The sequence below is a fragment of the Rhinoraja longicauda genome, chromosome 16, assembly GCF_053455715.1.
Source record: "Rhinoraja longicauda isolate Sanriku21f chromosome 16, sRhiLon1.1, whole genome shotgun sequence".
In the NCBI taxonomy this organism is placed as follows: Eukaryota; Metazoa; Chordata; class Chondrichthyes; order Rajiformes; family Arhynchobatidae; genus Rhinoraja; species Rhinoraja longicauda.
In genome coordinates, this window is record NC_135968.1 from 6,463,948 (window position 1) to 6,485,818 (window position 21,871).

The window sequence follows — 21,871 nt, forward strand, 5'->3', positions numbered from 1 at the left end:
TTTACTCGAGGCCTCGGCCTGAGGTCCCTCCCGGACCCTGGCCGGGCTGCGGGCCGCCCAGCGGGAGGAGGGGGCACGTCCAGTGCGTCGCGCCGGGCAATCTCGCCTCCTCCCGTTCACAGCGCTGGGATCCAGCAAGAGCGGCGGCGGCGCCGGGCGGCCGGGTGAGGCGAGGCCGGCGGCTCCCCTGGCCTTGTGCGCGGCGGCTCCCTGAGCCCCTTCCCCCAAGCACGGTGATGCACTGTATGTTTACATAGATACATAGAAAAATAGGTGCAGGCAGAGTCGGCCATTCGAGCCAGCGCCGCCATTCAATATGATCATGGCTGATCGTCCAAAATCAGTGTCCCGTCCCCGCTTTCTCCCCGTCCCCCTTGATTCCGTTAGCCCCAAGAGCTAAACATCCAGTGAATCGGCCTCCGCTGCCTTCTGTGGCAGAGAATTCACAGATTCACAACTCATCTCAGTTTTTCCTCAGTATTTATTCACAAAGTGCTGGAGTAACTCAGCATCTCAGGAGAGAAGGAATGGGTGACGTTTCGGGTCGAGACCTCATCTCAGTCCTAAATGACCCACCCCTTATTCTTAAACTGTGGCTCTCATGACTTATTCTTGCCCTTGGCTGATACCTCTCGGGTGTTTACCTTGGGCGCCGGTGGCGGCCTGTGTTTGGCCCGCCTGCTGGTGTGGTGCGGATATTTATCCCTGCCTTTTTATCCTGTGCTGTAGTTTGGAGTGGGTATTTACCCTTAGCTCGGTGTGGTTGAGGTATTTATTCTTATATTTTTGAATGGATGGATATCCATCCTGCGGATTGGTGCACAAGTGTGTGTACCCCCTGGGCACTGTTGGGCCATTTGCTCAGTGTGCACCGCCATCTTCTCTGTGCTGTGGTGTGCTAGCGGGATTTTCCCAGTGTTATGATCTGTTAGGGAGATTTTCCCTGTGTTACGGTATGTTAGGAGTATATTCCCTGTACAATGTTGTGTTGAATGTATTTTCTCTGCTTAAGTGGTGTGCTGAGGATATTGTCTTTGCTCAGTGGTGTGCTGGGGGTATTTGCTTTGTACGAAGGTGTGCTGGTGTTTTATGTATCCTGTGCAATGTTGTGCTGGGGGTATTTTCCCATGTAATGGTGTGCTGGAGGTATTTGTCGTAGGCAATGGTACAACGGGGTATTTTCCCCGTGCAGTGGTATGCTGGGGGCATTTTCGCTGAGCATTGATGCACTGGACTCCTCCAGTGCCACAGTGAGGAACAGCACCTCATATTTCGCTTGGGCAGCTTGCAGCCCAGCGGTATGATCATTGACTTCTCCAACTTTAGATAGTTCCTTTGTCCCTCTCTTCCTGTCTCCACCTATATCCTTCCTTTGTCCCGTCCACCTGACATCAGTCTGAAGAAGGGTCTCCACCCGAAACGTCACCCATTGCTTCTCTCCTGAGATGCTGCCTGACCTGCTGAGTTACTCCAACGATTTGTATCAGCATCTGAAGTTATTTCCTTACATTGATGCACTGGTGGTATTTTCCCTCTAAATTGGTGTGCTCATAAGGTCTTAAGTGATAGGAGCAGAATTGGGCCATTCAATACATCAAGTCTAGTCTGCCATTCTATTATGGCTGATCTACATCTCCCTCCTAACCCCATTCACTGGTACTAATTAAGAATATATCCATCTTTGCCTTAAAAAGATCCCATTGACTTGGCCTCCAGCCTTCTGTGGCAAAGAATTCCTCAGATTTATCACCCTCTGACTGAAGAAATTCCTCTTGATCTCCTTCCTTGAGGAACATCCTTTAATTCTGAGGCTGACCTCTGGTCCTAGACTCTCCCACTAGTGGAAACATCCTGTCCTCATCCACTCTATCCAAGCCTTTCACTATTCTGTACGTTTCAATGAGGTCCCCACCTCATACTTTATCCCAGGAGGGCAATTGGTCTGCCAACGATCATATTGATCGATCATATTTGATTAGTACGGTGTCAGAGGTTATGGGGAGAAGGAGGGAGAGATAGATCAGCCATGATTGAATGGCAGAGTAGACTTGATGGGCCGAATGGCCTAATTCTAATCCTATCTCTTATGATAAAACTCAAAACACAACAGGGAACATGAAACATGAAATTAAAGTGACGAGTGGAAAGCCCAGGATTGGGGAGGGGGAAGGAGACAGAGAAGGAGGAAGGAGAGTCAGTCTACCCCACGACAGACAATTGGGCACAGTTTGATAGCCTCAGGGAAAAAGTATCTCCTGTGGCCATCCTTCTGAGCTTCAGCGAGTACAGGCCCAATACCGTCAAATGCTCATCATATGTTAACCAACTCATTCCTGGGATCATTCTTGTAAACCTCCTCTGGACCCTTTCCAGAGCCAGTACATCCTTCCTCAGGATATTTTCTCTACAAAGGTACCCTGGGTGGTGTTTTTCCTGGGGGTTGGTTTAGTTTATTATTGTCATATGTGCCAAGGTACAGTTGAAAGCATTTTGTTGCATACTATCCATTCAGCAATAAGCTATACATGATTACAATCAAGCCGCCCACAGTGTACAAATATAGGATGTTGGGTATAACCTTTGGTGCAAGATAAAGTCCAATTAAAACTAGTTCAATGGTCTTCAGTGAGGTACATGGGAGGTCAGAACCGCGGTCTAATTGGTGAGAGGAAGTTTCCGTTGCCTGATAACAGCTGGGAAGGAACTGTCCCTGAATCTGGAATAATGTCTGAGTTGAAGAAGGGTCACGATCCAAAACATCACCCATTCCTTCTCTCCAAAGACGCTGCCTGTCCCGCTGAGTTACTCCAGCGTTTTGTGTTTGTCTTTGATATTATTACTGTTTGCATGTTGAAATTTGGGACGCCAGAATCATGATAACTATTTTTAACTCCTAGAATAACTGAACAATATAGGAATAAAGGTGGTTTGCTTGCTTCCCGAGTATGGCTCAGTATGGAGGTCAGAAGAATCCCCCATGGTCCACGCAGTTCTCTGCTGCAGTTACACAGCCAGGTCAGTGTGACTCCGTAATGGTGTTTGTTGTGTCCATATCTCTTCGTCCACCTCTCCGCAAATCCCGGCAGCATGTGTTCAGTCTCAACAAGTGTACCACTTTGTCATCAGTATACCGGGGTCACCTTCAGATCCTGCTGTGATTAGCATGATTTATATTCTATCCAGCAGGGGGACCGTTTGATAACAGGGGTTCCTGCATTATTTCAGTGACACAATGTTTTGAGTCAGTGTTTGAATGCTTCCTTTGTGCGTCGTGGTGAGGCATGCTGTCACTTGTTTGCAGTTGAGGCACTCGGTGTCAGCTGTAAACATTCCACAAGCAGATAGCGGACAAATTCGACACAGTAAAACAGCCTCAAATCTGTTGGCACAGTGGCACAGCTGGCATTTTGTGCCCTCTCAATGCTAGTGAACATTTGGATGCTCTCCCTGTTCGACACTTGATGGTGACCAGGGTGGTAGAGCTGCTGCCTCACAGCGCCAGGTACCCGAGTTTGATCCACACCTCGGGTAGAAACATAGGTGCCGCATGTGTGGAGTTTGCATGTTCCCCTTGTGACTCTCCGGGTGCTTCAGTTTCCTCCCACATCCCCAAAGACGTGAAGCGTTTGTAGGTTAATTGGCTTCTATAAATTGCCCCTGGTGTGTAGGGCACGGGTGAGAAAGTGGGAAAATATATAACTAGTGTGAACGGATAATTGATGGTTGGCGTGGACTCGCTGGGCTATCCCAACTCGCTGGGCTGAAGGGACTGTTTCCATGCTGTATCTGTTAAACTAAACTAAGCTGTTACATCAAGCATTTAATTGGAATGAAGTGGGAAAGAAGGTGCTTGCTATTTATATAGTATTTTATATCAACACTTCAGTGAAATACTTGTGAAATTTCAATTGGGTACAGAAGCAAATGAGGCAATCTATTTGTAAGTAGCAAGATCGGATAAAGAGCTGTGAGGAAGAATGCAGAATCTATCTACTCTAACTTCAAGTAACCCTCTCTCTCTCCATCCCTCCCCTTTCCCAGTTCTCCGACCAGTCTTACTGTCTCCGACTACATTTTATCTCTGTTTCCTTTGTTATTACCATCTCCCAGCCAACAATGATCTATTCTGCATTTTCCTTGATCTCCATTCCCTTTGCCCTATTTTCACATCTTCACACTTCTTTGTCTATGTATTTCCCTCTCCCCTGACGTTAGTCTGAAGAAGGGTCTCGACCTGAAACGTCACCCATTCCTTCTCTCCAGAGATGCTGCCTGTCCCACCGAGTTACTCCAGCATTTTGTGTCTATCATCGGTTTAAACCAGCATCTGCAGTTCCTTCATACACATTAATCTACTCTGGTAGTTAACAAGGGGAAGGGGTGAATTTCCCTGCTCGTTAAATTGGGTGATGTGATCCCTTAAGAGTGAGGTTAGAATCACTCACGTGGGTTTATTGTGAGATACTTCAAACTAACCTGATGCACTTTTGTAATGTTAGCTTAGGTTCTGTATTTAAATACAGGAGTGGTTCAGAGTCCCTTAACCTTCTGAATCAGGCTAAACACCATTGCCGATGAAGGTGAAAAACCACAGTCGCTCCCTTTTACCCATTTCCTTGCCCCCATTTTCCCCATGAAACAAAGAATTGCAGATGCTGGTTTATAAAGTGCCCGTCAAGTTGGCAGATAGAGTGGGAAGATGTTAGTTAGTTTAGTTTAGAGATGCGGTGTGGAAACAGCCCCTTGTCGGTGTCCGTGCCAACCAGCGATGGCCCGTAAACTAGTTCTATCCGACACACTGTGGAAAATTTACAGAAGTCAATTAACCTATAAACCTGCACGTCTTTGGAATGTGGGAGGGAACTGGAGCACGCAGAGAAAACCGGCGTGGTCACGGGGAGAACGTACAAACTCCATTCAGGCAGCAACTGTAGTCAAGATCAAACCCGGTTCTCGGGCGCTGCAGGGCAACAACGCTACTGCTGTGCCACTGTGTTGTCCTCTTAGAAAATTCATTAATTGCAAACACAGCCCCTCTCCCCTATTTTTTTTGTTGTTGTATTAAATGCCATTTGAACTCGCCACCTTCAGGTTATAGGTTACATGCCCAGTTCACAACCGCTACGCAGCCCCGCAGTTCTCCAAATGAGGAAAGGTTCAGTAGACTTCAGTGGAACTGCTACTCACTGAAACGCAGAAGAATGAGATGCAATCCTGTTAAAACATTAAGGAATCTTTGTGCACGACTGTAATGGTTGAGGCGATACGTGTAGGTCTGAAGAAGGGTCTCGACCCGAAACGTCACCCATTCCTTCTCTCCAGAGATGCTGCCTGTCCTGCTGAGTTGCTCCAGCAATTTGTGTCTGTCTTTGATGTTGAGACGATGTTTACTTCTGATGTTTGAGCCCAGAATCGGAGGGCGTAGTTTCAGAAATATTAGGGCGCTTATTTAAGAATTATATGAAAAATGCCTTCTCTGAGTGTTAAGAGTATTTGGGGCACCTTGCTATCGAGATGTGTGACATGGGAGTCCTTGAGTATATTTAAGGTATGGGGGGGGGGGGGGGTCAGAGAGAGAGCAGCAGAATGGAAAGTGGGGTGTCTGACTGATCAGCCATGGCCCTGTTGAATGACGGAAGGGTTGACTGTTCTCGCCATGTAATCTTAAAATTTGTCTGTGGGACAAATAGGAGACAACAGTTAATGGGTGGATCTCTGCTAACAACCACAGAATTGACTGAAATAATAAGACCAGAAGACATGGGAGCAGAATTAGGCCATTCAGCCCACCTCGTCTACTCCGCCATTCAATCATGGCTGATCTATATTTCCCTCGCAACCCTATTCTCCCTTCTCCCCATAACACTTGATGCCCATCCTAATCAAGAGCCTATCAGTCTGTGCTTTAGAAATACCCAATGTCTTCTCCTCCAAAGCCTTCTGTGGCCATGAATTCCACAGGTTCACCACCCTCTGGCAAAAGAAATTCCTCCTCATCTCTATTCTAAAGGTATGTGCTTTTATTCTGAGGCTATGCCCTCTGGTTCTAGCTTCTCCCATTACTGGAACCATCCTTTCCATGTCCAAGCTTTATAGGCCTTTCATTAACTGGTAGGTTTTCATGATAGCCCCCTCCCCTCATCCGACTAGACGTTGAAAAGAGATGGTTCCTGACGTGCGAAAAAACAAAACTGCTGTAGGAAGTCTGGGTCAGGCAGCATCCGTGAAGGGGAATGGACAGACAACGTTCCTCTTCAGTCCACTGATGTAGTCCATGCTATAGCAAGGATGTCATTGAGTTGGAAAGGGTACAAACGAGATTCACCAGGATGTTAGACAGACACAAAATGCTGGAGTAACTCAGCGTGGCAGGGCAGCATCTCTGGATAGAAGGAATGGGTGGCCTCTTCGGGTCGAGGCCCTTCTTCAGAATCTACCAGGATGTTACCTGGGCTGGCAGACTTCAATAATCAGGAGAGGTTGAGTTGTTTGGGATTTTTTACTTTGGAGCGTGGAAGGCTGTGTGACTTTATTCAGGTGTACAAGATCGAAGGCATGGATAAAGTGAACCATTCACAAATAAGGTCGTGTGCCTTAATGAGTACCCTCCAATGGATCAGATATCCCCTAGGACTCAAAATTCCAGCATACGGTCATGAGGAATATGAGTAGAATTTGGTTATTCGGCCCATCAAGTCTACTCTGCCATTCAATCATGGCTGATCTATTGCTCCCTCCTAACCCCGTTCTCCTGCCTTCTCGAAATAACCTCTGATACCTGCACTAATCAAGAATCTATCTATCTCTGACTTAAAAAATATCCACTGATTTGACCTCCACAGCCTTCTGTGGTAAAGAATTTCACAGATCCACCACCCTCTGACTAAAGAAATTCCTCCTCATCTCCTTCCTGAAAGAACGCGCTTTAACTCCGAGGCCATGCCCTTCAGCATTTGCTGTTTCTGATGTCTCTGCCGTGGTTCCTGTCGTCTAGCCTGAAGCTGAGCCGATCTCGGTGACCGCGACGCGATTCTCCAATGTTTAAATGTGTTGTTTTCCGCCAGGTGGCCTCGGTGTTCAGCCCTCACTGCTGGGGGCTTCGCCGGCAATGTACTCGCAACAGACGGCCATGGCAGCAGCGGGTCTGACCACCCAGGCGGCTTCGGGCTATCAGCTGTCCCAGTCGGCGGCCCTTCAACAGCAGGCAGCGGCTGCAGCCGTGGCATTGCAGCAGGTGGGGTTGCAGAGGTTCTCTCCTGTGTCCGACAGCTTTGCTGAGAAATCCACGCCGCCTCCTTCGATCGGTGCAGCACTGCGCGCGTTTCGACGCCTGCAGTTGTTCCGTCGTGTGAATGAAGGCCGTAAGACCTCGGAGCAGAGTTAGGCCATTCAGCCCATCGAGTCTACTCCATCGTTCAATCGTGGCTGATGCATATTTTGTCCCCTCAACCCGTTCCTCTGCCTTCTATCCGTAACCTTTTACGCCCCTCCTGATCGAGAACCTACCAATTTCCGTCTTAAAAATGGCTTGTAAACCTCTTCTGAAACCTCTACAAAGCCTGCACATCCTTCGTCGGATATGGAGCCCAAAACTGCTCACAATATTCCAAATATGGCCCTGACAGCTCCTGATAAAGCCTCAGCATTGCATCCTTGCTTTTACATCCCAGTCCCCTCGAAATGAATGATAATGTTCATAAATTCATGTCAAAGGAGCAGAATTGGGCCAATTGGCCCATCGAGTCAACATCACCATTCAATCATGGCTGATCTATTTTTCCTCTCAACGCCATTCTCATGCCTTCTCCCTGTAACCTTTGATGCCCTTTCTAATCAAGGACCTAGAAATCTCCGCCTTAAAAATACCCAATGACTTGGCTCCACAGCCATCTATGGCATTGAATCACCTTGTGGCTGAAGCAATCCCTCCTCATCTCCATTTTAAAGGCAGTCATTTTATTCTGAGGCTGTTCCCTCTGCTCCTAGACTCTCTCACTACTGAAAACATCCTTTCCACGTCCACTCTATCCCGACCTTTCATTAATCGCTATGTTCCAATGAGGCCCCCCCTCATCCAATCAGTACAGTCCCAGAGCAATCAAATGCTCGTTATATGTTAATCCAATCATCCCTGCGATCGTTCTCGTAAGCGGCCTAATTCTGCTCCTATGCCTTATGATCTTTGTAGTCAAAGGATACAAAGATATATCTCACTAAGTCCTGAAGGTCTAACTTATATTAATTCAATGCTAGGGTCCAGAACGACATTGCGTTGTGGTCCGACTCGAGCTTGAAGACATCTTGGGGACAGATGCTGTTTTGCATGGGGTAGTAAATTGTGCATAAGAACAAGAAAATGTATGTTACCCCCGTTGTAAAATCATAATTCCAATAGGTTAGCGCTGCTACATGTACAGCAGTTGAGGATGTTGCACATTTGATTTGCTTTAACGTCTGAATCAAGGAGGTGCATGACGGAGGACCAGTCATAGAGAGAGAATAAACCAACCAAAGATGTGAGGTGGAATAAATAATTGAAATCGACAGCATCACGCCAAGTCTGTGCTATTGAGTGCTGCGTAAAATACATTTATGGGGGATTTTTGCCACTGAAAATGTTTTCTTCCTCTCACTGCCTTGATTCAAGTGTTAAATATTGTATTTGCCAGCTATTTGAAATCAGAACAAGATGATCAGTCTGTGGAGACAAATCTATTTATCTGAAATATTTACTTTGTCTCCTTCCACAGATGCTGCCTCACATGGCAGGAGCATTTGCTGATTTACTGCTGAAAGAGATGTTCCAGCTATTTATTAACAAGCAATGTCAAGCCTGCGTGTGAGAGTCTTGTGACTAGCTCATGTGATTTTCTCGCATTTGCACCTTGAGTTACAGCGGAAATAAAAGGCAGCTGGGCAATTGTATAATTTGACCTTCTAACCCCTCGAGGTAGTGCCGAGGGAATAAAAAATGGAACAATAGAGCAGCAGGATGAGTGATGCTTTCAATGTGGCCTCACCAACGTCTTGTATAACTATAACAATAGACGATAGGTGCAGGAGGAGGCCATTCGGCCCTTCGAGCCAGCACCGCCATTCAATGTGATCATGGCTGATCATTCTCAATCAGTACCCCGTTCCTGCCTTCTCCCCATACCCCCTGACTCCGCTATCCTTAAGAGCTCTATCTAGCTCTCTCTTGATTGCATTCAGAGAATTGGCCTCCACTGCCTTCTGAGGCAGAGAATTCCACAGATTCACAACTCTCTGACTGTAAAAGTTTTTCCTCATCTCAGTTCTAAATGGCCTACCCCTTATTCTTAAACTGTGGCCCCTTGTTCTGGACTCCCCCAACATTGGGAACATGTTTCCTGCCTCTAACGTGTCCAACCCCTTAATAATCTTATACGTTTCGATAAGATCATCCTTCTAAATTCCAGTGTATACAAGCCTAGTCGCTCCAGTCTTTCAACATATGACAGTCCCGCCATTCCGGGGATTAACCTAGTAATTTATAATAACATGACCTCCCAATGTCTGTGCTCAATACTCTGCCTGATGAAGGCCAAAAGCCTTCTTCACCCTATCCACCGATTACGCCACTTTCAAGGAACTATGCACCTGCACTCCTAGATCCCCCTGCTCCACAACACTCCCCAGAGCCCTGCCATTTAGTGTGTAGGACCTGCCTTTGTTAGACTTCCCAACATACCACACCTCACGCTTCTCTGTATTCTATTCCATTAACCATTCCTCAGCCCACCTGCCCAACCGATCAAGATCCTGCTGTAATCTTTGAGAACCGCCTTCACTATCCAGGCAACCATCTTCACCATCTAATTAGTCCTTTTCGGGCAACAAGGACTAATCCAAAACGGCAGGACAATGGGAGGAGAGGGACAATTGTGTCATTTGGCCCTAGTGAGACCGCACCTGGAGTACTGTGTGCAGTTTTGGTCTCCAAATTTGAGGAAGGATATTCTTGCTATTGAGGGCGTGCAGCGTAGGTTTACTAGGTTAATTCCCGGAATGGCGGGACTATCATATGTTGAAAGACTGGAGCGACTAGGCTTGTATACACTGGAATTTAGAAGGATGAGAGGGGATCTTATTGAAATGTATAAGATTATTAAGGGGTTGGACACGTTAGAGGCAGGATACATGTTCCCAATGTTGGGGGGTGTCCAGAACAAGGGGCCACAGTTTAAGAATAAGGGGTAGGCCATTTAGAACTAAGATGAGGAAAAACTTTTTCAGTCAGAGAGTTGTGAATCTGTGGAATTCTCTGCCTCAGAAGGCAGTGGAGGCCAATTCTCTGAATGCATTCAAGAGAGAGCTGGATAGAGCTCTTAAGGATAGCGGAGTCAGGGGGTATGGGGAGAAGGCAGGAATGGGGTACTGATTGAGAATGATCAGCCATGATCGCATTGAATGGCGGTGCTGACTCGAAGGGCCGAATGGCCTCCTCCTGCACCTATTGTCTATTGTCTATTTTTGACATATGTGGCATTGTCTATTTTTGAAAGAAAAACAAGCCAAAGAACTGTGAGGAATTTAATTGTGAGGAAGGTAATTAGAGAGAGGGGGAGAGATAGGGCATGACAACAGGCCCTTTGACCCACCGAATCCACACTGGCCATCAACCACCCATTTGCACATCTAATCCAACTTTATTATCAGAGTGAGTCTGAAGAAGGGTCTCGACACAAAACGTCACCTATTCCTTTTTTCCATATATGCTGCCTGACCTGCTGAGTTACAACAGCTTTATGTACTGCACTTTTTATGTTTATTATACATACACACACACGCACGCACAAAATAAACAAAGTGCAAAAAGATAAAACCAATGCCCCCAAGTCCATGTAGTTCGGAGCTTATTTGGAGGTTGTAGTGTTCAATAGCCTGATGACTGAAGGGACGAAGCTGTTCCTGAACCTGGACATTACAGTTTTCGGGCTCCCGTACCATCTTCCCGATTGCAGGAGTGGAATGAGAGTGTTGCCAGGGTGGTGTGGGCCTCTGATGATGCTGGCTGCCTTTTTGCCCCTTAACTTTCCTATGGCTTTACCTCAGTCTTTGTTGCCTGACCCATTTTTTAAGTCCTTGTGTTAAGCATTTCACTGCAAGGTCTCTAGCGCCAACCAAATTAAAGATAAACGTTGACTGGTCTCCTAATCTGAGGAAATACATTCTTGCCATAGAGGGAGTACAGAGAAGGTTCACCAGATTGATTCCTGGGATGGCAGGACTTTCATATGAAGAAAGACTGGATAGATTTGGCTTGTACTCGCTGGAATTTAGAAGATTGAGGGGGGATCTTATAGAAACTTACAAAATTCTTAAGGGGTTGGACAGGCTGGATGCGGGAAGATTGTTCCCGATGTTGGGGAAGTCCAGAACAAGGGGTCACAGTTTAAGGATAAGGGGGAAGTCTTTTAGGACCGAGATGAGAAAGTTTTTTTTCACACAGAGAGTGGTGAATCTGTGGAATTCTCTGCCACAGAAGGTAGTTGAGGCCAGTTCATTGGCTATATTTAAGAGGGCGTTAGATGTGGCCCTTGTGGCTAAAGGGATCAGGGGGTATGAAGAGAAGGCAGGTACAGGATACTGAGTTGGATGATCAGCCATGATCATATTGAATGGCGGTGCAGGCTCGAAGGGCCGAATGGCCTACTGCTGCACCTATTTTCTATGTTTCTATGACTGTGTAGAGCCCTCAATGGGATAGAGAGTTGAGAGTGTGGACAATCCTGTGAAAGCAATGTCCAGAATCTCTCATTTTCTCCGTGATAAACGTGATAGAAGAGATATTGCTGGGAGTTTAGTTGCATGATGTAATGGAATACGCGTGACGGATGGCAGCGAATTTTGCTATTTTCAGTCTTTTCACGATGCTGTCTGTTTGATTTTCAGCAATATCAGCAGCCCCAACAAACCATTTACAGTGTCCAGCAGCAGGTATGTGCAAAACAATCTCTGAAGTCTTGCATGAGTGAAGCAGTTGGCAGATGTGAACACTAACTTATCGCTGTTTTCTGTAAAGGGCCATGTATTCCAAATAAAATTTTATCATTATGAACCACTGATAAAAATTATCAGGTGGAATGTTAAAGGTAGATATTTTGTGGGGCAGTCTTGTGTTCAGTTTTGGTCACCATCTTACAGGAAAGATCTGGTCAGGCTGAAAAGGGTGCGGATAATATTTACGACGATGTTGCCAGGACCGAGCTCTCGGGAGAGGTTGAGCAGGCTGGGACTTTATTCCTTCGAGTGCAGGCGGATGAGGCGTGATCTTATAGAGGTGTACAAAGTCATGAGATCAAGTAAATGCCCAGAATAGGGGAATCGAGAACCAGTGGACATAGGTTTAAGATGGGGGGGGGGGGGGGGAAGAGAGAAATAATAGCAACCTGGGGGGTAACCTTTTTTTACACACAGAGTGATGGGTGTGTGGCATGAGCTGCCAGAGGAGGTGGTTGAGCCAGGTACTATCGCAATGTTTAAGAAATATTTAGACACATACGTCGATAGGAGAGGGATAGGGGGCAAATATATCTTGATTAGTACAGGTGTCAGAGGTTATGGGGAGAAGGCAGGAGAAGGAGGTTAGGAGGGAGAGGGAGATCAGCCATGATTGAATGGCAGAGCGGACTTGATGGACCGAAGGACCTAGTTTTACTCCTATTCCTTATGACCTTATGAACACAGGCAGGTAGGACTAGTGCAGAAAGGGCGTGTTGGTCGAAATGTGGTTAAGTCAGGCCGAAGGGTCTGTTTCCACACTGTATGACATTATGACCGTTAGGTTAATCTGCAAAACAATATATGCTGCGTTTGAAACTACCTCTTTACTTGCAAGATGGGGGATTTAATGAGAAACCGGTTCCAATAAAGAATGGTGGGTGAGAGCTGGGTTTTGATTATTTTGGGAGATGCAGATATATTCTCCATCAAAAACAAAAAAGCGTCTTGCTCTGACTTAGTTCCAGTTGTGAGGGAGATCTGTTGAGACATCTTTGTTAGATTCTATGACATCTGGGTGAAATTTAATTGAGCCAACATGGCATCTGGTTGAGCTCGGGGTTTAAACTTCACGTAGGCCTCTTGACTGTCTGATTACCACGTCCTGAATTTTGGTGTCTTTGTGAAGTTGGGAGAAAGTCCATGCTGTTAATTAGGTGGAGACACAAGGAACTGTAGATGCTGGTTTACAAAAAAAACGACAAGTGCTGGAGTAACTTAGCCAGGCAGGCAGCTTCCCTGGCAAACACAGATAGGTGACATTTCGGGTCCTGAACCCATTCTCCGGGATGGCTGCCTGCCTGACCTACTGAGTTCTTCCAGCATTTTATGTCTTTCCTTGTTAAACCAGCGTCTCCTGTTCTTTCTTTCAGCCTGTGTGGAGAACGTGGATAGGCAATGCTTCGTCTCGGGACCCTTCTTCTGAATCTGCTGAGGTAGTCCAGCACTTTGTGTCCGCCAATTTAGTTTTGGAGGGATTTTTTAAAAGGATCAGAGCCTGATCGAATCCTGTTGATCATTTTGAAAATTTGGATCATTAAGGAACTAGACGCAAATGTTGACTCTCTCCTTTCTCTTCAGTTGCAGCAGCCGCAGCAAGCCTTGCTTTCCCAGGTAAAGTTTATTTTGTTTGCATACTATTACGCAATTAAATTTGCAGAAACCCAAACTCTTCAAACCAGCATGTGTTTGCTCCACAACTTAGTGAAATGCTCAGGAAGGAACCGCAGATGCTGGTTTAAACCGAAGATAGGCGCACAAAGCTGGATAGACACACTCAGCGGGGCGGGCAGCATCTCTGGAGGGAAGGAATGGGCGACGTTTTCTTCTGAAGAAGGGTCTCGACCCGAAACGTCACCCGTTTCTTCCCTCCAGAGATGCTGCCTGCCCGCTGAGTTGCTCCAGCTTTTTGTGTCTATCTTCTGTGAAATGTTTGTGACTTCTCGTTCACTTTGGGGGATATTTAATTCAGTTGTTTTTTTTCCCAGCCTGCAGTGGCTATGCCAACGAACCTCAATGCACCGCAGACAACGGCACAGATCACCGTCTCTTACCCAACGCCGCGCTCCGCCCAGAAACAAAATCAGCCCCAGAAGCAGCGCGTCTTTACCGGCGTTGTGACCAAACTTCATGATACATTTGGATTTGTGGATGAGGATGTGTTTTTTCAGCTGAGGTAGGTGTTCTTTTTTTAATCTTTAACCTTAAACGAGAGAGGAACAGAGCAGGAAGGAACTGCAGATGCTGATTTAAACCGAAGGCGGACACAAAAAGCTGGAGTGACTCAGCGGGACAGGCAGCATCTCTGGAGGGAAGGGATGGGGTCGAGGGCCTTCTTCAAACTAGTCAGGGAAAACGGGAGAAATCTACGATAATGTAGAGAGATTGAAGATAATGAAAGATAAACAAAAAAGTAATGATGATAAAGGAAACACCATTGTTCGCTGTGTGTTGGGTGAAAACGAGAAGCTGGTGCGACTTGGGTGGGGGAGGGATAGAGAGAGAGGAAATGCTGGGGTTACTTGAAGTTGAAGAAATTAACATTCATACCAAAGGTAGACCCAAAATGCTGGAGTAACTCAATGGGACAGGCAGCATCTCTGGAGGGAAAGAATGGGTGACGTTTCGGGTCGAGACCCTTCTTCAGCCTGATGTCAGGGGAGTGCGCAGGACAGAGATAGAATGTAGTCGGAGACAGTAAGACTGGTTGGAGTACTGGGAAGGGGGAGGGGATGGAGAGAGAGGGAAAGCAAGTTTTCAATAAAAGTACGCAGTTTTAGAAAGGAGTGGGGGGGGAATTTCTTTAGTCAGAGGGTGGAGACTGGAATCTGCCACAGACAACTGTGGAGGCCATCACTGGATATTTTTAAGGTGGAGATTGATAGATTCTTGATTAGTATGGGTGTCAGGGGTCATGGGGAGAAGGCAAGAAAATGAAGTTGAGAGGGATAGATAGATCAGCCATGATTGAATGGCGCAATAGACTTGATGGGCCAAATGGCCTAATTCTGCTCCGATAACTAATGAACTTATGAAAAGGTAATTTTCTTATTCAATTGTGTGCATGTTAAATCCTTGTGCTGCTTTAATCCATTGATAATATGTTCCATGTGTACCCCAGCGCTGTGAAAGGCAAAGCCCCCCAAGTGGGAGACAGGGTCCTGGTGGAAGCTGCTTACAATCCGAACATGCCTTTCAAGTGGAACGCACAACGGATACAGACACTGCCCAATCAAGTAAGTTTTACTTCCTGATGCTAGCTCAAGGTTGTTCACTTGTTAAAGTTTTGTTCAGGATACAGCACGGAAACCAGGAAAGATGAAAGAAGGTACAACAGCAGATCACAGTCGACAGCAAAACCCGATTCATAAATCTTGTATTGAGCTTTGATGGTTTTCAGTCAATTGGACGTTGTTCCATTAATAGTTTAGGTTTTTTAAAGTTTTGAGATTCGGCGCAGAAACAGGGCCTTTGGTCCATCGGGTCCCCGCCGACCAGCGATACCCGCACGCTCGTACTGCCCGACACACTTGGGACAAATTACCGAGGCAGATTAACCGACAAACCCACGTCTTTGGAATGTGGGGACAAACCGGAGCTTCCGGAGAAAACCCACGCGGTCACAGGGAGAACGTACAAACTCCGTACAGACAGCGGCTCTAGTCAGGATCGAGCCTGGGTCCCTTGCGCTGTCAGGCAGCAACTTTCCCGCCGCACCACCGTGCCGCCCCGAATTGGCCTCTAAATAGCTCCTTGTGTACAGGGGGTGGATGAGAAAGTGGGATTACATGGTAATCAATGGTCATTGTGAACTCTGGGCCGCACTGTACAAATTCAGAGTTGAATGTTGGAGTTCTTGTCTCCCCTGCATCTTCTAAAACCTGGCAGCATAAATATTCTGCAAAGCGTGCGGTGTACCAAATTACAAGGTAAAGCCTTTAATATTTTTTGTCTCTTTAACGGTTGTAATTAATTATTTTTCCATTGACTTCCCAGAGTCAGACCCAGCCATTGATCAAGACGCCGCCATCTGTTATGCAGTCTCTTGGGGGGCAGCCTTACGGTGTCCCCCCACAATCACAGGCCCAGTCCCTGATGCAGGCGTCCATGGCAGCAGCTCCGCTCACTCCTTTGCTGGGCACACAGCCCCAACCTCTGCTCCAGCAACCACAACAGAAACGTAAGCCAACCATCACTGATCCACATTTACTTTAGTGCCATAGTCATGCAGCACGGGACACAGGCCCTTCGGCCCAACCCCTCCGTGCCGACTAAGATGCCCCATCTACACTAGTCCCATTTGACCCATACCCATCTAAATCTTTCATAGAAACATAGAAAATAGGTGCAGGAGTAGGCCATTCGGCCCTTCGAGCCTGCACTGCCATTCAATATGATCATGGCTGATCATCCAGCTCAGTAACCCATACCTGCCTTCTCTCCATACCCCCTGATCCCTTTAGCCACAAGGGCCACATCTAACTCCCTCTTAAATATAGCCAATGAACTGGCCTCAACTACCTTCTGTGGCAGAGAATTCCACAGACTCACCACTCTCTGTGTGAAGAAATGTTTTCTCATCTCGGTCCTAAAAGACTTCCCCCTCATCCTTAAGCTGTGACTCCTAGTTCTGGACTTCCCCAACATCGGGAACAATCTTCCCGCATTTAGCCTCTCCAACCCCTTAAGAATTTTATATGTTTCTATAAGATCCCCCCTCAGTCTTCTAAATTCCAGCAAGTATAAGCCTAGTCTATCCAGTCTTTCTTCATATGAAAGTCCTGCCATCCCAGGGATCAATCTGGTGAACCTTCTCTGTACTCCCTGCAATTATTGGCCATTAAAGTTGAAACGTGTCTATTAAAAAAAAAAAAAGTCGGTTGATGAGTCCTGAGCCGAAATGTTACCTATCCATGTTCTCCAGAGATGCTTCCTTCTAATCCAGTTCTTTGGTTTCTGAGATTACCGATGCGGCTAATTTCAGACCAACTGTCTGTGGCACAGGTGGGCGGGAAGTGCTTGACAGGGTAACTCAGCGGTTCAGGCAGCATCACTGGAGAACGTGGATGGGTGACGTTTCGGGTCATAATAATGGTCCATGCGGTCCACTCATCAGATGTGACTTGAGTGTAAATGGAGCCCAAATGCTGGGATGTTGGTGTGTGGGAGCACACTGACATCGGTTCACTTATGCAGCCAGGCGATATGGAGGATTCAACAAGATGGTTTGTTGCCAAAGAGTTATGCAGCATGGAAACGGCCTCTTTGGTCCAGCTTGTCCATGCTGACCTGGATGTTTTCTTTTGCATTGTCCATTCTCCTAGCTAACAATGGTCCACTCTACATTTTCCTTGATCCCCATCTCTTTTGATCTCTTACACTTCCTTATCTCTGTAACTGACGCTCAGTCCGAAGAAGGGTGTCGACCTTCTTGCTATTGAGGGTGTGCGGTGTAGGTTTACTAGGTTAATTCCCGGAATGGCGGGATGTTGAAAGACTGGAGCGACTAAGGCTTGTATACACTGGAATACAAGGATGAGAGGAGATCTTATCGAAACGTATAAGATTATTAAGGGGTTGGACACGTTAGAGGCAGGAAACATGTTCCAAATGTTGGGGGAGTCCAGAACAAGGGGCCACAGTTTAAGAATAAGGGGTAGGCCATTTAGAACTGAGATGAGGAAAAACCTTTTCAGTCAGAGAGTTGTGAATCTGTGGAATTCTCTGCCTCGGAAGGCAGTGGAGGCCAATTCTCTGAATGCATTCAAGAGAGAGCTAGATAGAGCTCTTAAGGATAGCGGAGTCAGGGGGTATGGGGAGAAGGCAGGAACGGGGTAGTGATTGAGAATGATCAGCCATGAACACATTGAATGGCGGTGCTGGCTCGAAGGGCCGAATGGCCTCTTCCTGCACCTATTGTCTATTGACCTGAAACGTCGGCCATTCCTTCCATCCAGTGATAGAATCGCCCATTCCTTTTAACAGGCTGCCGGTCCCGTTGAGTAACTCCAGCATTTTGTGTCTATCTTTGGTGTAAACTAGCATCTGCAGTTCTTTCCTACACGCTGTCTATCTTCTGTGTTCTTTTGCAGCTGGGTTGCTGCAGCCTCCGGTGCGAGTAATGCCACAGCCACAGCCCATGAGGAGGATTGAGCCGCCGTCTCGATTCATCGCCCGGCACGAGAGATTGGAAATATCGCTAACCAGGAAAGATGAAAGAAGGTACAGCAAGTAATCCATAATAATACTCCGTGATTAGCACAGAGCTTCGGTGGTCTCCAAAATATGGGACGTTGTTCTGTTCATAGTCGAGTTTATTTAGTTTAGAAACACAGCGTGGAAATAGGCCCTTCGGCCCACCTAGTGCGCACTGACCGGTGATCCCCGCACATGCACACTATCCTACACGCGCCAGGGACAATTTACACACACACCAATTTACTTTCATACCTGTACATCTTTGGAGTGTGGGAGGAAACCGAAGATCTCAGAGAAAACCCGCGAGGGTCACGGGGAGAACGAACAAACTCCGTACAGACAGCACGCGTAGTCGGGGTCGAACCCGGGTCTCCAGCGCTGTAAGGCGACCACTCTACCGCTGCATCACCATGGCCGCCTCCTGCACATGTGCTTATGTACATGGACAGGAATAGCCTTGCAGAGCTGTGCGCAAAACAAAATGTATTTGACTGTACCTGGTACACATGACAGTAAAGAAACCATAAATGTAAAATTTTTAGAAGAAGTGAGTTTTCTTCTATCTTATTTCTCCTCGTGCAGAGACCGGGAAAGAAGGCGTTCACGTGACAGGTCACCCCAGCGCAAACGATCCCGAGAAAGATCGCCGCGCCGAGAGAGGGACAGGTCGCCGCGAAGGCAGAGGCGAAACACGTCTCGCTACACTGTACAGTTCTCTAAGTTTTCCTTGGATTGGTACGTGCAAAGCCTGACGAAGACACCAGTGGTGACCGCATTTCGTCCCGCTTATTGTTCTTGTCGCTTTGTGTATCCGAACAACGTTTAATTTCAATAACAAGGAAAAGGGAAAATTGTGTTGAAGGACTTTTTTTGGATTCCTTGAGGCAAGAGATGTTGGTGTTTTGCAGAATAGTTTCTCCCCATTGGTGTGGCATATGTTGCCTGCACCCAAGTCTGCACATCTGATCCTTGCAATGCATATGTTTAAACCAGACTAGATATATTCAGAATATTTAACTTGCATGTTTGCCGCCATTTTCTTAATTGAGATAAATAATTAGTATCTATTTTCTATTATAAACTTTGACCGGTACCCATTCAGTGCAAATCAGAAACCTCGATGTCGAAAAAATCTGTAAATTGCTTATGCTGAGAATGCAAAGAATTGAGTAGAGGCAATTAGTTCAACCCCAGACTGTTATATTACTTTAGATTATTATTATTACTACAGTGAAAAGTTTTTGTTTGTATGCTATCCAGTCAAGGACAAGACTATACATGAGCACAGTCAAGCAGTCCACAGTGCACAGATGAAGGATACAGCATTTATTGAGTTAGAAAATGCAACATTTAAAAAAAAATCAAAAACTAGCTGCTGGAAATACTGAAGCAAAACAGAAATTGCTGGAAATATTCAGAGCGTCTTTGGTGAGAGTAACAGTTAATGTGTAGGAAGGAACTGCAGATGTGTAGGAAGGAACTGCTGGTGCTGGTTTACACTGAAGATAGACCCAAAATGCTGGAGTAATTCAGCGGGTCACACAGCATCTCTGGACAAAAGGAACAGGTGATGTTTCAGGTGGAGACCCTTCTTCAGACTGAAGGGTGTGAAGGGACCCTTCTTCGGCATTTATGTCTATCGACGGAGTTAATGTTTAAGGTTAATCACTTTTCATCTGTCACAAAGTCCCGGTTGCTGCAGTAACTGTTTTGATGACACTTCTTTTTCTCCCCTTTTTTTGACATGCAGTTTGTCTTGTGACATGATGGAGCTTCGCCGCCGATACCAGAATCTTTACATCCCAAGTGACTTCTTCGATACGCAGTTCACGTGGGTCGATGCGTTCCTTCTGAATAGACCGTTTCAGCTTGGAAACCAATGCAACTTCCACATCGTGCACAAGGAGGTGGAGTCCCTGGAGAAAATCACCGCAGTGCTTGACCCACCAGATGCGGACCATATGTACAGCGCAAAGGTCGGTGTCTTCTTGCTGGACTGGGCATTTGTTTTGCTGGACTGGGCATTCTCTGTTGCTTTCAATTCAATGATACTCTATTGTCACACGTACGCATGGGTCCAGTGAAATTCATGGTTTTTGCATACGGTGCACAAAAGTACACAAAGGAGTCGCCATGTTTCGGTTTCCAACAAAGTTACAAATGCCCTCATTAGAGTAATGTTCGTCCCAGCGACTCCCCCCCTCCCCCCCCCCCCCCCCCCCCCCCCATGCTGGGTCCCTCCTTATTCTTGAGGGCCCCACGTTGGGTCCATCTTTGTTCTCCGCGGCCCCCCACGCCACGACTGACCTGGCCCGATGTGGGTGGGAGTGTGTGGGAGCTGGAAAAGGGAACAGGTAGCTTTTTCAGTTTACTTTCTCTCCCCCACTGTAATCACTCCGTAGAAAGGTGACCCCAAACATCACCTATTTAGGTTCTCCAGAGATGCTGCTTGAACTGCTGAGTTACTCCAGCACTTTGTACCCTTTTGTGCTTAACCGGCATCTGCGGTTATTTATATCTGCAGATATTGGAATCTAGATAAGTACAAGGAAGGAATAGCAATTTATGCTGAACGTGAGTGGTGATGGCGAAGCGGTAGAGTTGCTGCTTCACAGCGCCAGAGTTGCTGCCTCACAGCGTCAGAAACCCGGGTTCGATCCTGACTACGGGTGCTGTTTGCACGGAGTTTGTACGTTCTCCCCGTGACCTGCGTGGGTTTTCTCCGGGATCTCTGGTTTCCTCCCACGCTCCAAAGACGTACAGGTTTGTCCGACCTCGAGACCCGAAATGTCACCCATTCCTTCTCTCCAGAGATGCTGCCTGTCCCGCTGAGTTACTCCAGCTTTTTGTGTCAATCTTACTTTTTTTTTTGGCTTAATTCTTGATTGGAGTAAATGTACTGTCTTATTCTTCAAGGTTATGCTGCTGGCAAGCCCCGGTATGGACGAACTCTTCCACAAATCTTGTGCCCTTGCTGAAGATTCGCAGGAGGTACGAGAGGGATTCCAGCATCCTGCAAGGCTAATAAAGGTAAATTGTTTCCACGAGAGATTGCACAGGGGTGGATTCCTTTTTTTAAAAAATTGTAGCATATAGTTTCTAAATGGGGTAGCCACAACAGATCTGGCAGTTAAAAATGGGCATCTGTGGACCATCATAAGAAAAGCAGGATTTTGGTAGTTAGCGAGGCACATTGGCATTTATTACAAGACAGTTGGGAGTGTAGACATTGAGGATTGTTGTCGCAATTGGAGCAGAAAACATTTTATCATGATGCATCGCGGCAATGATTTGGCAAACAGATTTTCTGGGTGCTCCAGTTTCCTCCCACGCTCACGTTGTACAGGTTTGTAGGTTAAATGGCTTTGGTAAAATTGTAAATTGTCCATAGGTGTAGGATAGTGCGAGTGTACAGGCGGTCGTTGGACGGCGCGGACTCGGTGGGCCGAAGGGCCCGTTTCCGCGCTGTATCTCAAATCATTAATAATTTTGTGGCTGCCTTAATATTCATGCGGACACAAGGGACTGCAGATGGTAGTTTGCAAAACAAGACATGATGCTGGAGTAACTCGGGTTCAGGCAGTATCTCTGGCGGAACCAAGAAGTGCAGATGCTGGTTGACGCAAAAGGTCCCTTCTTACACAAAGTG

General features: G+C 46.7%; 1 protein-coding gene across 7 annotated transcripts in view; it reads left to right on the forward strand.

The window, feature by feature from the left end:
• ccar1 (cell division cycle and apoptosis regulator 1) overlaps window positions 1–21,871 on the forward strand; it is a 42,273-nt gene that overhangs the window by 142 nt on the left and 20,260 nt on the right. Inside the window, exons 1-13 of one of the 7 annotated variants that reach the window (XM_078413110.1) lie at window positions 1–243; window positions 2,898–3,015; window positions 7,065–7,234; window positions 11,917–11,961; window positions 13,398–13,460; window positions 13,606–13,638; window positions 14,013–14,200; window positions 15,146–15,260; window positions 16,021–16,204; window positions 18,117–18,246; window positions 18,805–18,957; window positions 19,973–20,198; window positions 21,139–21,252. In XM_078413110.1, the coding sequence (XP_078269236.1) occupies window positions 2,946–3,015; window positions 7,065–7,234; window positions 11,917–11,961; window positions 13,398–13,460; window positions 13,606–13,638; window positions 14,013–14,200; window positions 15,146–15,260; window positions 16,021–16,204; window positions 18,117–18,246; window positions 18,805–18,957; window positions 19,973–20,198; window positions 21,139–21,252 (1,491 nt within the window). In that variant the 5' untranslated portion in view covers window positions 1–243; window positions 2,898–2,945. The remainder of the gene's footprint in view (window positions 244–2,897; window positions 3,016–7,064; window positions 7,235–11,916; window positions 11,962–13,397; window positions 13,461–13,605; window positions 13,639–14,012; window positions 14,201–15,145; window positions 15,261–16,020; window positions 16,205–18,116; window positions 18,247–18,804; window positions 18,958–19,972; window positions 20,199–21,138; window positions 21,253–21,871) is intronic. The other 6 variants (XM_078413111.1, XM_078413109.1, XM_078413114.1 and 3 more) reach the window with 6 other exon arrangements.